This window comes from Haemorhous mexicanus, chromosome Z (assembly GCF_027477595.1).
Source record: "Haemorhous mexicanus isolate bHaeMex1 chromosome Z, bHaeMex1.pri, whole genome shotgun sequence".
In the NCBI taxonomy this organism is placed as follows: Eukaryota; Metazoa; Chordata; class Aves; order Passeriformes; family Fringillidae; genus Haemorhous; species Haemorhous mexicanus.
In genome coordinates, this window is record NC_082381.1 from 76,956,402 (window position 1) to 76,974,201 (window position 17,800).

General features: G+C 36.7%; 1 protein-coding gene across 3 annotated transcripts in view; it reads left to right on the forward strand.

The window, feature by feature from the left end:
- Nucleotides 1-456: 456 nt before the first annotated feature.
- FYB1 (FYN binding protein 1) overlaps nucleotides 457-17,800 on the forward strand; it is a 44,968-nt gene continuing 27,624 nt past the window's right edge. For 2 of the 3 annotated variants that reach the window (XM_059873440.1, XM_059873442.1), the window contains exons 1-2: nucleotides 458-623; nucleotides 6,268-7,390. In XM_059873440.1, the coding sequence (XP_059729423.1) occupies nucleotides 6,295-7,390 (1,096 nt within the window). In that variant the 5' untranslated portion in view covers nucleotides 458-623; nucleotides 6,268-6,294. Of the gene's footprint in view, nucleotides 694-6,267; nucleotides 7,391-17,800 lie in introns of all 3 variants that reach the window. The other variant, XM_059873441.1, reaches the window with a different exon arrangement.

The following is a 17,800-nucleotide window of genomic DNA, read 5'->3' on the forward strand; positions in this document are numbered from 1 at the left end:
ACAGGAGGAAGGACAAAAGAACTGTATGATTACAGTTCTGGGCTTTTTTTATTTCTAATATATCCACATAACAGAAAATTTTAAAAACTTGCCAGCAGAATCTCAAGATCCCACTGGCGAATGTGAGGCAGCAAAGGAACATGCTAGCTGACACCTGAGAGTGGGCCATGTATGCAGGGTTCTCATTGGTAGCAGGGGACTGGACCTGTGGCCAGTCCACCCTTTATGCCTGTAATTGCCTCACACATTTGTTTAGCAGCTATTCTGTAAAGGCTCAGGCTTATGTGCGCTGAGGAAACCTCACAGGGCTACGCAATATGGGGTAAATGCAATACTTTTGGATATCACGTGGCGCTTACTGCTGATGGAAGCAGCCAACCAGTCTGAACACAAAGTGGTTGGCTGCTTCTGGTTTGGTTCCCTTTTCCTCCAGCACTTCTTGCCTAATATCCTGTGGAGAGCAGTTACTGTTCATGATAATGAAACCCACAAGTGTATCTTGTGAGAAGCAGAACTCCTGTTTAGCAAATAGAACAGGCTGTTGTTACACCCGAGGATTGTCGCATTGAGGGAGCCAGTTTTACTGCTTGTTCCAAAATATTGAAGAGCTTTGGGATATCCAGGTAAACTGCTGCACATGTTCATCTTAAAAATAAGTATGGAAAGTTCCAGAAGAAATAGAATCAGTACAAGGTATTGACTATAGCTTAATTAACTAGTTGTAGATTTTACTGCTTTTAGGAGCTGAAAAGATGCTAAGCTGACAAAATGGACTTTCCTCCCTCAGATTTTTGTGGTTAGTTCTCTGAATTTTTACTAAAAGTAGTCCTAATTTAAGTGGCCTTTGTATTTTGAATAATAGCAGAAGTGGTATCACTCAAAGACAATTATTTTTTAATTATCCCCTTTGCTTTGTTTGTTGTTTGTTAAATTATCTGTAGGGTATAAATTAATATACTGTACTCTGGGCCGAGATGTCAGTGTATGCATTTTGTTAGTAGTTTGTCATGGAAGGTATCTTCCTTTCCAGGTATGAGTCAAAATGCTATTCAATGTCTTTAAATTGCACAAAATTTCCTTTAAAATCATATGAGATCCTGAAAATCTCAAAATAATGATAGGAACTTCACAGTGATAGGAATTCAAATTTTTCTTCCTTGAGACTTGGAGCATTCACTTTAGTGGGATAACCAGACAAGTAAGACATTCACAAGACAGTTACTGCATACACAATATATATGTAGGGTTCTGAGAGAAAAGAAATCTGTTTGTTTCTGGGCAGATCATGAGAAAATTTGCATTAATCTGAAATAAATAATTGATAAAGGGTATTAGAAAGCACATGAGAAAAATAATTTTAAAAGAAAATTATTAAGTATAATGAAATTTTCATTGCAAAAATGCAATCATTTTACAGAAATGGATATGAAGTAGTCTGTTTATATCAGATACAAATTCTTAATGAAAGAATGAAGCCACCAGGCTTCTGTTGTTGAAGACCAGGTTGCCAGTGGTTGATAGTTCTTATTTTCACTTAAACAAGTACCAAAAAAATCTATGTAGAGAGAAACTTTGTCGTGAGCCTATTAGGACATAGAATCAAGAGATGATCATGCCTCCATTGATGCTTTGACTTCATGCATGGTCTTTGACAAAAACAGTTTGGAAACAAGATGGGATGTAGTCTAGCTGTTCTGGTCAAGCCCTATTCCCTCACTCATCCTGATTTCAAACTTACCTGGAACTGGCCTTTTATTTTTCTGCAGTATGAATAGATGGTCTTATGATTCGATAGAAGGGGAGAAACAGTGGCAAAACAGAGATAAAAAAGGTGTAGAGGAATGCACAATTGAAAATATATAGAATACACTGTGACCAGGCTGGAATTGCCTTGCCTAATTTTGACAACCATAGGTCCTCATGTGTGTGCTGTTTTTTTCTTGCTGGTGTTAGAGGGATGTTTGAAATGATGCTCTTAGGGTAACTCAGGGGCTGTCAGCCTCTCACTGGGGAATCCCTTAGATTTCTCCTTATCCTCTTCATCCTAGAGGACACCCCAGACAGAAGAATAGCCTGTCTCCTCATCCTTAAGTATTATCTGATGAGAGCTCGCTTCTCTTTCATACCAACCATTTTACTAGCAAGTCTTTTAGGAGCAAACTATGTGTCTTTGTCTTCTTTTCATTCTTCTGCTACACACATTTATATGTGCAAAGCATTGCAACTTCTCAACTTCACTTTCCAAATGCTGCTTTACTTTTAGAGGGACTCTTGAACTAGTAATTATAGCTAGACTCAAGGGGAAGAAAAGCAGTTTGGAAATCTTTTCTGGAAAAAACACATTTGCATAATGATAATTCTGAGGTGTCTGGAAAAGAAAGTAGTCAAGCAATAATTTATCACAAATTCAGAATGCCACTGCCACATAAACAAAAAGCTAGAGTGCCTCAAATTGACTAACTTCAACAGAAGTTATATCAGACATATTAAGTTGCAAAATAATTTTCAGTTCTGTATTTTCCTACAGTTCTCTGTGTAATTTTCCATGCCATTTTTGTCCATTTTCTTTTTACTTATATCCTGCACATAGGTTGGAGCTCAATTCCCTTAGTGGTTATCAACCTCTCTGGTTATTTCACTATCAAAGAATTTTTAATTAAGCATAGTTTTCTTCTAAAGGGATAGCTTTAAAATCTTTATTTTATTACTCTCTAACAAACTCATCAAGACCTGATTTTGAGTTTTATTTAGACCCCATCAGCTGGGAATAGAAATGTAAAAGTTACAGTTGAGAAGAGAAAAGATGGAGGTTTATCCTTTATAAATCAGATCTGCATGTCTTTTGAATGAATTTTTTGTACAGTCAAAAGTTACATATTTTTCATTTGCCTAAATAATGATTGTATACTCACATATCTGTGATTCTGTTCACTGATCCAGTGTTGCTGTTTAAAGAAAGCTTGGCCTCAAGGGGAAGTTGAACTGAAATAATCTTTTGGCTTCACCAAGACAGGAAAGTAAATAATAAAGTTATATTTATGCCAAGGCAAAAAAAAAAAAACCAAAAAACTTTTTTGTCCAGGCTGCCAGTTTAGACTGAAATATGCATACTAAACTCAGGAAGAATACAGCTGAATTTTTTAATTTACTTTTGTGTTCTCATTACAGTGTTCTTCTGTACAGAAATATGCAACCATATTGTAAATTACGGAGAATTGCATTTGTTAACACTGAGGTGTAACTAAGGCATAGTGTAACAATTCTGTACAAGTTTAATTTGGTACCTCTGTGAATCTCTGCTGAAGGCAGTGGGAGGCTCTGAAAGCTCTGTGTATAAAAGTGTAACTATGGCATGAGAGCTAACACGTAGGTATTGATCTAGATTTGAGCAAACATATCTGAATAATGCAACCATCTTGTATTAAAAGAAATCTTACTGTGCTCCTTATGTGTTGCTTGCAGTTTAGATCAAAAGTTGAAAAGCCAAAATATTTTGCACAGAGTTTCCAATAGAGATCAAAGACAAAGTTCAGAAAATAACCCAAGTAGCTTTTGTATGAGACTCCTCTTTTGCACAGACTCTTTGCACTTTAGAGGGGAAGGGCAGGGGGAACTTAATCTCTCTTCAGAATCTTTTCGAGTTCCCATTTCATGATTTACAGCTTACTGTATGTGATAATGTTGTAGGTAACTGCTGTCGCTTCTGGGAAGGGACGCACAGAAACTGTGGAGATTACTCTATGACCAGGGCCACAAACAAAAAAATTTTCTTTTTTCCCCAGTTCCCCTCTGTCTACCTGACCAGCTTGGCTCTGCAGTCAGGGTCTGCTAATTAAAATCTGCATGGCTTCTAATATAATACAGCTTATGAAAGGCAGAAGCTGGTGATGTACATTAAAGAGAAGCAGAAAGATTTCACCAAGTTTCTTACTCTGTTTTTATTCTTATTATTACCTTTACCGAGTAAATGAAAGAGGCTTTATTGTTAATTGTAAACTTTTCCACATGTCCAGGAACCTTTTCCTCTTGCTGGGCTTGTAAATATGCATGACTAGGACAAGGTTTGTTCACAGTGTTGGGAAGAAATTTATTTTTAAAAATTCACTGACACTCCTAACATGGCAGGAATTAATGGTTCAGTGCATTTGAAAGCATGTATGAATGTAATTCATGTAATTAATGTAATCTTGCTGTGCAAGTCTAGAAAACTCCTCAGAAACCATATATCATAATAATAAAATTTTCTTCAAAGTCACATTCCCAGCTTCCTAAAGGTCTGCATGCTGAATAAATCTTGCTCATGAAAAGTATTTTCATTTGCCCAGTATGTTTTCTTATATTTCAAATAGAAGAAGTAGCAAAGAAATCAATTTATTGCGAGTTGCTGAGCTGGCCAAGCAGCTGATCAAATCCTAACTTAGAAGGTCTGAAGACTTCAGATGTAAACTATAATTGCAGTATCTCTGGTGGTCTAGATTTTCTTACAGACCTTAGGAAAAAATCATTAACTAGTCCAAAGTCAAAAGAGATCAGAGACAAAAGGCTTTTTTATTCTCTCTGGCTGAATTGTCTAAACTGGGTAAAATCAGGGTCTTGTGAGGTATTGTGGTACAAATCTTGAATGATTAGTGATGCACATACATACCTCTGCAATGCTAGTGTGTGTGTGTGTGTGTGTGTGTGTGTGTGTGTGTGTGTGTGTGTGTGTGTGAATGTGTATGCATCAAACGGCAGTACATGGTTTAACCCTGATAATCTCCGTAGTAAACGTGTACTTCCTCCCTTCTTTAGATGCACAAAAATACCCAACAATGTGGTCACTGGGTATAAATTTCATTATATCTATCTTGTTTTGGCTACATTTAATGTAAGTAATTTGTGGCTCAACACAATCAGTTTGGAAAAATTTGATTTCTTGGCAATGCCGAAAGACTGGGATAGTAACCTTTAAGAAGTCTCTATATATATAACTACTCCAACTTAACAGGCTATTTATGTAATGAGATACAATCAAATGGAAGGCAAAAGGAGCAAAAGCCCAATTAAGAAGCTTTTGTTATTGAAGTTAAAAAAAACCAAACACTGAGCACTTGCTGAACCATAGTAAGTTAAGATACAGTTCATTCTTAAACCTCTAATTTTTTTTCCAACACTTATTTATTATGTTTTGTAGCAATAGTCTTTTATTTAGAGACAGATGATTCAGAACCATACCTAGTTTATACCATAAGCTTTACATTTTAACTCACACAGGAAATCCAGATCCTACTTGTGAACTGTACATATCAATGTATCCGCCATAGCTGCACACTTGCTGCCACTGTAAGCTGGGAAGAAGGCTCCTGGAACCCAAAGGTCACCCCTGCCCAGTGCAGTAAGACGAGCTCACTGCCTTTTGCTCCCATCCTGCACTGTGATGTGTTTTACTTTTCCTGAATTCAAATGTATTGAACTCTTGGGTTCTGTTCATAATTAAGACTGGTTCTGAAACTTACTGAATTCGGGTGACTAATAAAAACATCTGGTTTTGAATGAAGCTGTATTTTATTCTCTTGTAATTACTTAACTTCTTTTTTTAATAAGAAATTTAGTAACTCTGACAAAATCTGGGTATATTGATTGTCATTTATTTTAATTTTGCTTCACATATTTTCATTTACTACCCAAACATTTAAAACCCACAGTTTTATTCAGATACAAAATGGATAAGAGAAACAAGGATAAAGTGAGAGTGTGGGGAGCAGAAAGTAAAAAAATTGCTGAGAAAGGAAAGAAAAATTGGCACACACATAAATCAGCCTGAAGAATTTCTTTTCACAAAGGAACTTGCAGTTTTCCAAAGAGTTAGCAGGAATAACATGAATCTGGTAGATTCCCCCAGGTTCCAGTACAGGAACTTCTTATCACAGGAAAATAAAATTTTTAGATAGGTTGATTTTAAAGTCATATGTAATTTCTTATGTTTATTATGTCTTCAGTTCACAATTCCAAAAGTAAACAGAAATTATAATATGCCCAAAAGGACCTGCAGTACCTGAAAGGCAACACCTGAATGAAAATTTCAAAATATCATATAAACACTGCAAGGATACAACAAAATGCTCAGCTTCTCTTAACTCTACAGGAAGATGAGCTATAGCACCTCCTCCGCCAATCAGCAGTAGTAAAGCCTCAGACCAGGAAACTCTTTAAAGTAGAGTATTTGTGAACATTGCAACAGTACTTTCCCTTTGCTGCCCTTTGTTTTTCTCTTCTTTATGTTTGTAGGATCCGAAGCCACGGGTGAAGTTTCTCATGGAGAAATTTGAGAGATGTAGCCAAGGCACAGAGGATCCTTCAAACAATCGACCTAACAAAATCCCAAGACAAGATGCCCCCAAAGGAATACAGACAAGGAAAGCAGCACTTGAGAAATTTGCAAATAAAGGATATACTTGTCCAGGACCCAGTACTGTTCCCAAACCTGCTCAGCCTAAGCCTCCTCTGGCAGTCAAGCCTTCAAGTGATGATAAACCAGAGAAAGATCCAAACCCACCACATTTGAAACCAGTGGCACAAAGATTTGGTATTCAGCTTCAGCCCACTAACAGAGGAAAGGAAGAAAAAGCTGGATGCGCTAAACTCTCTATCAAAACCTGTGACCTGTCAAAAGAGGATCCAAAGCCTTTGAATCCAAAACCTGCATGGAACAAGTTCCTTGCTCCTCCTGATAAAGAAAAAAATCCTCTGGGACCAAATCCTAATTTAAATTTAGCATCACAGGAGAATGAGCCAAAACCGGAATTCTCAAAAGTAGCTGCAGTTAAGGAAAAATTAAGGTTTGCAACACAAGCAAATGAGCCTAAGCCTTCTGTTTCTAAACCACCTCTTGCACAGAAACCTTCTCTAAACAATGAGGTATCTCAGAATGAAGACACTTCTAACAAAAGTGATTTTCTGAAAAGACAGTGTGGACCTAGAACAAATATACATACACACCAAGAAGCAAAAGAAATGGGTGAAAATAATAACTCTGCTGCAGAAGATCCAGGCAGTAATTTTCCTAAAATAGCAGTGAAGCCTACTGGCCACAAGTTCAGCTTATCAAAAGAAATCCCCAAAACTGTGGCAGAAAACACTGAAGAAAAGGGAATGAGTGCTGCCAAGAACATCTTCCTCAACAAAATCACCCAGGAAGAATCAGGTTCTTTTCATAAATTCCGTAAGATGAATACGGTGCTTGCTGAAGGAAGACCATCAGGTGAACCACAAGAGGATGAGGACAGGAGTGCTAGAATACCCAAGAGGAAAATCTTGCCTCCAGTGTTCCGGCTGGGCCAGCCCCCAAAAAAGCCCAGCAGACCCCCCACTGTGCGCCTGGAAAAGTTCCAGAAGAGCCGCCAAAAAAACAGTAAGTCCACTCTGTTCTTGCTTCCTTAGTTACTAGCTTTTTGATGCATTTAGAGCCAGGTTAATTTCAGATGGAATCTCCTCTTCTGTTCATAAATAACTGGTGCATCAGAAAACCCTTTAAAGCTGTAACTTGGGCTTCTGTCTCTTCTGTACAGAAATTAAAATTATATTCTCTGTCCTTCAGTGGTAAAGTTCAGGAAGAATGTTTACAGTACTGGGTTCACCTGTTTTTTAAAACTACTCAGATGCAGCTATAACTTGTGTTAGGGAGTATTTTCTGTTCAGGCATTTAAGTCCTGATTTAATTAAACAGATCAAACTTGGATGCTTCCATTTTAAGTGTAGTAAGTCAGAAAGGGGTATGTCCAATAGTGTAATTTGGAGCTCTGAAGTTGCTGACAGTGGAGTGGAGCTCTAACTCCACACTGTGCATGTGTGGTACATCAGGTACATTCATGTAATTTAGTTGATACATAATTTGTCTGTGTCTAGAATACAGCATGGCTTGTGTTTCAGCAGTTCTGAGTACACATAAGGCTGGTCTTCCTGAGGCGGAAGAGGTTCAGAGGGGCTGTGGCAGCATGCAAAACTCAGAGCTGATTTCTCTTAAGAGAAAAAGCCTCATTAAAAACACAGTGTCTGCATGCAGCTATATGTTGTGTTACTATTAAATCCACTCAAAGATTAGGAGTGTATTGATAATAAAAAATTGCTTTCTTTTCACCTGCTGTGCTCTGTTTTTTGGTTTTAACTGTTACCTTACAGTTAAGGAAATGTTCTCACAAATCCAAGATCAGGTCAAGATCCTAAAATGATGCAAATTTGTGTATATCTTTAAGACAAATATGCTCATATACAATCTCAATACGGAAACACAGCATTTTCAGCTAACTACACAAGTAAATGATTTGGTTATATTAGAGTAAGAGCTTTGCTAGTTAAAACTTTGAGAAATCCTGACAAAGACTGGAAATACAGAAAATGACAATTTCTTTAAAATAAATGTTTAAATTTACTTTAAGTAATTAACTGAGGAATCTTTATTTGTTGTTCTGCTCATTGTTTATTCAGATTTTTTTTCTGGTTCCCATTCAGTTATAAATACAAAGCATTTTTTTCATTCTCTTTTTAAAACTGAGCATAAGAAATATTTAGCCTGTGCATTTTAAATTAACACTGTGAACAGGGCTGTAAGAATAATATTAGAATTTTTGTTAGAAGAAGAGTGTGCAGTTGTAACTAACCGGGGTAAGAGCAGCCACAACCCTGACAGTCATGGGAGCATGAGCTACGGACAGAGCTTCCCAGCATGGTGGCCCAGGTGTTTTCTAATTATGTTGCAAAACTCACACACAACTAAATAGAAATTAAGGATCAGACATGGTCTTCTCTATCTCACAGTCACAGGGGCAGGTCAAGAATGAATTTAGAAACCACATCCATGAGAAGCTGTCCATAGTGTCCCTGAACTTCAGCCTTCACTCAGAGACCTGGCATGCAGACCTTGATATTCTGTTTGGCTTGAATTAATGCAGCCCATTTCATTGTGGCCAGAAGTCTACATAGAACAGTTCTGGTGGGCAGACAAATTATTCTAGAGTGAATCCTGTACAAATTCCTTTTCAGCTCAACAGTTATTCATTGTTGATGGGTTTCTTGGAAGATAAAAAAACTGAACTGTGTTTTTTTTTCTTAACTGTCATTTCAAGAATCAAAGTCTTGTCAGGAAGACGCCACCACTCACAGCACAAATTTTTCCTATTCATTACTGTGTCCTGGTGAACAGAAGCTTTCTATAATTGCTTAATTTGCTGTTGTGATTCAGGTGCTGAAAATAAAGAAGACTAAGTAAATGAAAATAATTTTTCCATTCAACAAAGCTTTCTGAGATCTAACATTTGGTCTGTAATAGGGCAAAAGTTAGGCTTTCCCTTGTTCTTTGAGAGGAGAAAACCTCCCCACATAGTGGTTTTACACTTGTGTTAGGGGCATGTGCCTGCGCTATAGAAAACCTTGTATCGCCTGATTTAAAACATGAGTTTGAATTCTTTCTCAGAAGTATCAATTCACCCCTTTTTTTTTGGTTGTTATCCTTTCCTGTGAAACCTGTTTTACTAGTTTTTGAAAATAAGTATTCACTGGGCATGAAATTACATTAAATGTTAGAGGCTGAAGGACTTAGCTTTGACACAGCAGTCTTAGTTATTTTAATCATCCACCATGCCTGCATGAATGCTAAGGGATGTTAGTTTGATGTCAGCCTTGCTGTGGATTAGAAATTTACATCTAGACCTGAAAAACTTTTCATGATAAAACTTCTGTAGATACAAATGTCTTTTTCATGAAAGTCTCACTATTGACACGCTACTGTTTTTCAGTGAAGGCAGGCTTTAAGAAATTCCTGTCTGGGCCTGCAAATACATGGCAGAATAGTAAATTTGTGTATTATGTCCCATTGCAGCAATTTTCCATGATGGATCATCATCATTTACCTCAGCTAAGAATCAATGAGGTACATGTGCCTTCTGTGTTCAGAAAACAATAACAATTATATTGTTTTACAATAAATACCCAAGGTCTTAGAAAAAAATAAGAGAAAGTAATTTTGCTGACAGCTTTCCATGTGAGGCCACAACTGTAGTGTTGCTTCAAGAGGAGAATCGCACTGAGCGCCGTGGGATCATACAGGTACAGGTGGCCACACACACAAAGCCAGACAGAGGCTAAGGCCCCAGTGCTCTACACACCTCTGCACAACTCCTGAACAACAAACACTGGGGCTTCAGTTTTATTCAGTGAATAAAAAGTGGGCACATGCTGTCAGTCTGCTTCAGTCGGGGAGAAAATTCCTCAGAATTTTTTAAGAGCCTCCACAGCAAGGAATATTAAGGCTGTGGAGGAAACCCTACCACTCTGGATTTTTTGAAGCATTACCTTAAAAGGTCAAGGGTTTGTCATGTAATTCTGCTAAAACATGTGGACAAAAGTGTAAATTAAACTGCCAGTATGGCTTACAACATTGAAAAAGATCAATCACTGCAATTTAAAAATTAATTCAACCATCCTTAGAGACATATGAATGAGACTGTTATTTATCTGTCTTAGTTACTTAGTTACTTAGTCAATTAGTTAGTTAGTTAGTTAGTTAGCTAGCTAGCTAGCTAGCTAATTAGTCAATCTGCCTAAGAAAACAGATAAACCAATATTGAGTGTTCCCTTGCAGGTGATTGCTCAGAGTGCAACTTGCTGCTGTTTTGTATAAGGAAGGAAAAGTACACAAAATCCACTGCAAATTAATATTTAAACTCATTATGCTTGATTATTGCCTTAGCTATAACATTCTGCAAGATTTTCCAAATGTCTTAGAGTATATTTTTATTTTTAAGGGAATAAATTGTATCTATTTAACATCAGGAGACACCTCTCCATTGTGAATTCTCAAAGCTTCTGCAACTGGCAGAAGATCTTCTCCTAAGTATCTCCATTTTTGTTTGTTATGGCTTATGTGCCACACTTGTGGCACATAGGTGCTACAATAGTTTTCTGTGCCTCCATCCTGTGATAAAAACAACTCACATCTTACTGTTAATTTTTTAGAATCAGATAATCAGGATTATACAATTAATTAACAATCAGGAATATATGATTCTAGAAAATTAACAGTAAGATGTGGGTTGTTTTTATCACAGGATGGAGGCACAGAAAACTATTTTTCTCATGTATATTCATGTTACAGTATGCACATGAATTCTGGAGTTGTTTCTGCAGCCTACTGCCCTAAATCCCATCGAGTCAGCTAAAACCACTCCTGAGTGGAGAAACTAAGATGCAGAATTTAGGACTCAGAAGAGAAACCATGCAAGTGCACCTGTTAATTTTGGTGAGAGGTTTGACATGTAGTTTGAATGGCTTTGAGGCCCCTTCTGTTTTGAATCCAAGTATATGCATAACTTATTGGCTCAATAGGTCTGGACCTCTGCAAAGGACTGAATGAAGCACATGAGGTATTATGCTCGACTTGAAACCGTTGCCCACCTTCTGACAGGGTCAGTGCTGGATGAATTTAACACAGTCCCTTAAGGATTCCACTGTGTGTGAGAGCAGCCCTTGAGAAAAAGTGCTAAGAGGAGTAGTTAGAAAGGAAAATTCATAAGGATGCAGAAAAAATACAGCTCATGGAAGGTGACAGAAAGGAAGCTGCTGGAGAGAAAAAAGTAAAAGTGATGGAACTGAGTAATTACTTCTGCTTAGTAAAATTCCCTTAATTTCTGAAATCTTGTTCTTTTGTTCACCTATTTAGATTCACAAGAAGAAGCACCTATTTATGCACCTTCATCATGTAGTTGCATTATATGGATACAATACAAAATCAAAATCACAATACAAAATCATCTCTGCTGTACCAATACCTCAAGTGGTCTGAAACTTGTCCAGATTCCAGAAAAGAATATGAACACAGAGCATATCAATAAATTTAATTTACAGATTGAAAAGGTTATAAGAACTGGCTGATATTTTCCCATTCTTTAAGTTGACACATATTTTGCTTAAAGCCTGCTTTACAACTTTTTTAGCAAGAGAGTGTATCTAGCATGTCACACTATTTTATAGACAACTTTATGGTCAAGTTGGAAAATACCTTGTTTTCCCTGCCAGAATTACTATGGAGTTCTGGACTTGTTGCTGGTACCATTACTGTAGAATATATACAGTAATGTGTCTAGTGTCTAGCTCCAAAAAAAAAATAAAGCTTTACTTGTAATTACAGGAATGATTAGCACATACTTCTCGTATTTGAAGATTGGTATGTACTGAAATTTCTCTCTGAGCTGAAAGTTCTAATTTCTCTGTACTCTTTAAATATTTCCTTAGAAACTCACAGAGGTAAAACCTATGCAGCATGCTTAATGTTTGAATTTGAAACAATCTGTGCCCTACTGGTGCAAGTATTTTCACCTTTTTATTTTCTAGACCTATTTTGGTTCACAGGGAGAAATGCCCTTAATCAATCTTCATCATTTGGTAGCATTACATGGGTAATAATACAGCACAAACTAATATATTTCATTATAGAAAATATATTCAAATCATAGTTCATTAGAGTTCATATATGGAAAACTTCCAATCATTCTTGAAAATTTTGATATTAAATGCTGCAATAAATATTCAGTGTTAATAGACACAAAAAACCCCCACGCCTTTCACAGTAAAGCTGCTAGGAAGATTTTGAAATTGTATCTAATTTTTTTTTTTTAATCCTAAAAGGTTCCTTTTAGTAAAGAACATTCCTGAGGTCATTGGTTTCCTCTTGAAATTGAACCCTCCTCAGATATGTGCATTTGAAACAATGGTGTTCCTTGTTTGCAAATTCTGAAGAGAAAATCTGCAAACTTCCACTATCCAAATGCAAGACTTTGTTGCATGGAAATTTTTTTATGAAAATTATTTTTTTTTATGACATGGTATGTATGATGTAATTATTTTTCACATTGAGAAATTTTAGACCCCCTCATCATTTTTTGAGTTTGGGAAACAGTCACAGTTAAGAAAACTTTTCCAGTACATTTTCTTTACAAAGTTGCCTTTGCATCATTGTGCACATTTTCTTTTGCCTTCTCTTTCAAATACAAATGAATTATAAAAGACTATTTTTAAACTATTACTATCTTATATGTCCTCCATCTCTGAATGTTGTCAATTTTTATTCTTTTTTCTTGCAAAAGAAATGATACCATGCAATATAAAATTAATTGACTCAGGTTTATAAATATTTTTAGTAGAACCAGAGTAGTCATTAAGGCTTTTAATCAGGCAAATGGAAAGTTTCAACTGCAGTTCAATTTGGATTTAATTTTGTGTTCCTCTATAGATAAGTACAGTCTTCTGTCTATGATAACACATCTGTAGTTGGAAATCACTTTCCTCATGTCAGAAATCACTTTCCTCAGTCCGCACTGCCCAGAAGAAGTGCCAGACCCCTAAAGAATTAGAAATATATAACCTCATATTCAGTCACTACAAGGCTCAGTCCTGCAAACTTTTACATCCTGAAGTACTTTGGGTGAAACTGTGAGCCTTCTTTTTGGAGTAAGAATATGGGCATGCTTAATATTTTTCAGCCCTCAACCTTAAATGTAAATTTAGATGCTCACTTTATGTGCTCTATATTCCTCATCTGTTTGTCTCTATATACATGGAAGGGGAAAAATCCCCAACCTTGTATGGGGTCTAGAATTATGTCAAGTCTTAATATGTCAACTATATGATATTTTTGAGAATATAAGTGTTAGAATAAGTGTTAAACCTTATGTGAAACACCCTTCAGGTAGTGTGTGCATCTGTTGTGGAAAGATTTTCGAATTGAGACCAATGAGAAGTTTTGCTTTAAAAAGGACGGATTCTCCACCTGCTTTGATCATCTTTTTTATGATGTTATGAGCAACCATGAGCAAAATGATCTGAAAAAGGATGAAGACCTAGGTCTTTATTTCCCCCTTTTTCCCCTTAGTCTGAAATTCCACCCTTTTGGGACATAATTTTGTTTGCACACAGGAGGAAAAAAAAAACAGAAAAAAAAAACATAATCACCTAACTGGGAGGAGAATCAAGAGAGGTGAGAAGAATAAAAGAAACGAAAACTCATAAAAGATTGTACCTAGGCATTTTAAAAGTAAGGTCTGGACTCGAGGAGAGCAGCAACCAGAAACTTTCCGTGCTCTTTGTTTTCAAGGAGCAGTGTCACAACTGAACTTTGTTGCTACAGTATGTGTCACAACAGCATAATCAAAAGCCCTGAGCTTCAGCTCTTTTGTAAGTTTACCTGCTCACTCTGAGCAGCTCCAAAGCAGCATAATAATGAAACATGAAACCGTGGCTTGTATCTAAACGAAAATGTGGTTAGGGAAGCAGAGCAGAGCACAGCTCTCTGCACATTACAGATGAAGTAGGAAGTGGCTGATCAGCTGCTGCAGATGTTGTTGCAGGTTCTTAGTAAACCCTCTGTAAAACCCAGAAAAATACCCAGATCTTGGATGTAGAAGTGGTGAGGTGCTTTGCAGTAAAACTGAAAAACATGTTGGGTTTTTAGAGTAGCTCAAAAGCATTTTGCTTTATAAAAATTTTCTTTTAAAGACTTTCTGACGTGTAACTGCTTAAAAAATCCTGAAGTCATTTTATGATGAAAACTATAAAAATTCACTAATAATTTTTAAATTACATGCATTTTTTCCTGCAGAATATTTGAAGTTTCCTTGTAGAACCTGCTCACTTTCAGGTTTTCTTAACATTACTAAAAGCAGGAGTCAGCAATAGACGAGGAGCTCACTGCATCAGGGGTCAAAGGCAGTAAGATCTCACCAAATGCCATATTCTAGGCCAAAAAAAGAAGGTGGGGTTTTTTTAGAATGCAAAGTCAGTAATCCATTTTTGCATTGCATGTTGCAAGAGTCTGCATTGTTATAAAAGGGATTTTCTTACATATATATGTATTTATGCTGTCTATTTATGGTGAAGCAGGTATGATGAGACCACTCAAAATGGAATGTACACTGTGTTATGCATTGCTATTCAGTTCCAGTTTTATTTAGGATGCAAGCTTGGACCAGAAATTTCTGGATTGAGACAATGGATAGGCAGGATGCTACAGCCTGATACCTTAAGTACCATTAACAGTTCAGTCTTTGTGGTTAAGTTTGGAGACTGGAGGCCAGACTAATGCATTTGCAAGAGACTATATTGCAGATGAGATCAACACAGCTGTTCTGAGCTAACTGGGATTTCTAAAGTGCTGCTGGCTTTGGGAACAGGTATACATTGCTGCTGCAGTCCTGCCAAGTGTGAGAAAAATATGAATAGCTGAAGCCGGACCACCCTCTGCTAGAAGAGGATATTTGCCGGCTTCAAGGGAGATTATCAAAATTACTATTTTTCATTGTTGCCAATTAAAAGCTTTGTGCCAAAATAAACACATTCTATTGCAATACTGATTGGATTGAACAGATGGGTTTGTATCTTCAGCTGATGGATGTAGAAGTGCTAAAAAATAGGTGGGATTTTTTTACCCTTTGACAGCTTCTATTCTGCTCAGGTTGATAATTGGATGTTTACCTTCTTCTGTGTGCCAATCTCTCACCCAAACACCGAGATACCCTAGTATTTAGGGAGCAATAAATAGAGACATGTTAGGTTTTATGAATACTTTATGAGCCAAAATCACCTTTGCACATGAGTCCAATTCACTTTACAATTTTTCAAAACAGAGAACCATCTGTGACCAAAGGACTACTTCCCTTAAGATTCCCATCCCACCAAGTAATACATGTTCTGGGTGTAGTCCATTACAGACTTTAGGCAGTGCTAGGACTTCCCTTTGTTTTGCCACATATTTATAGTATAAACATCTCAGGACAGAGTGAAGGTTGGTTTTAATTTATAGTATGACGTATCTCAGGACAGCACTGAAGGTTTTAATACGATGAGAATGGCTTTTATTCATTCTCATTCTGTCCTGAATGCTTTTGCCCTCATAGAATTCACAGGTTCCAAAAGAGCTGGACTTCTAATTTATCTTTTGAGTTTGCATGGGAGAGGCATAGAAATTATGCTCTTTTATGCCAGTTGATTTCTTCTGCTGTTGAACACAGAATATCTGGACATGAAGAGAAGATGTGATCTTTCTCTAGATGTCATACCAAAGATGTATCAGTGTTTCCCTTTCACAAGCCAAGAATGGCAAGGGTCAAAGTCACAAGTATTGCATCAAGACAACTTCAGTGTCCTTCACTTCCCGATAAACAAACATTCCCAAGAATGTAAGTGAACTTTTGGCCAGTGCCCATATGAAAGCTGTTTGAGAAGGTTCTCCAAGAACACAATACAGATTTTTGCAGTGTTCTGTGCATAGTTGTACTGTAAGTGCTGAGGATCTGGGCATGATTAAAGAAGTTTAATGCCACAAGCAGCAGTCTAATGGGCTATTTCGGACATTCTGTGGACAGTTTTTATAGGAGGTTTCTCTATACAGCTGCAGTGCCTTTTCTTCTGTTCTTTTGTTTCTATTTGAAGAGCTTCCGTTTCTGCCTGTTTATTCAGTGCAGCACTACATGTGAAAAAGCTGAGTCCTGAGAGGAGAGGCTATTTGGAAACTGAGGTGTTAGCTGTCAGAGCTGCCACACAGTGACCACCCTTAACACTGTGTACTGTGATGAGAGTGCTTCACGTGCCTGTGAAGCCAGGATGTAGTTTCAGTTTAATTTCTTGATCTGAGTGTCTGCTGCTGACTGCTGTTCCACTACCTCTATGGAGCTCTTCCATGTTTTTAAAGTACCAAGTGTAATACAGGAAGAAAATAAATATTGAATGTTATGATAGCTTTGGCTCAACAGGCCTGATTATTACACCTTTTTTTCCAAACAGTTTTTCAGCATGTCAGTTTCCTACCTAAATCATTCCACTATTTCTAGCGTTAGAATTAAAGTATTTTACACTTACATCAGTCTCAGTCATAAGTGTAACTAGTTCAGCTAATTAAAACTCTAAAGGCAAAGAATTCAGTTATAATAGTTAGAAAATAAAAAAACAGTATTTCCATAATATGATGATCATTTAGTTACTGTTACATAATAACAAACTACAGAAATTAAAAAGGGCAGGTTGTTCAGCCTTTATACTTAAAAATAAGCTCTTAATCTAAAATGCATGTGGTGTCCTTTCCTGGCTCACTTTCCTATTGCCTGGATTTGGCTCTCAAGAGACATCAGATGAAAGAAGTATTATACACAGAGACTTGGGAAGAATTTTTACCTTAGTCCTACAAAAGACTTATCACAAGCAGTAATACAATATGAAGATGAAAGGTTCATATGCATGTTGAGCACATACACAACACTCTGTTAGGTCAACGTAGATATAACCACAGAAAAACTGATACAAGTTTCCCTATTAAAACACAAAAATAAATTTGAGAGTATTATTAATACCAATTAACATGGCTTTCAGGAAAACAAAACAAAATAAAACAACAACAAAAAATAAACCAACCCAACCAAACCAAAAAAGGGACTCCTTTCTGGTTGTTTTATTTGATTAGACTCTAGAATTCATCTGGCAATACATTTATATTCTGGAGATAGATTCATCTTTACAGGAAGTTTTAGGGCAATGAGAAATTGTAGTCTGGATGAATAAAGACTGTGAAGAATTAAATGATAAGATGTTGTCTGCAAATATTCAGATACAACAAGAGCACAGTGAGGTGTAACATTGGCTCATTTAAGCAAAGTTTGCTTTTATTCTAATGCCATTGTACATATATAATGAAGAAATGCAAACCACACCTGCAAAACAAGGTTGTGTAATTATTTGGAGGGAAAAAAAAAATCAAGTTATAAGCAGCTTTACAATTGGGTAA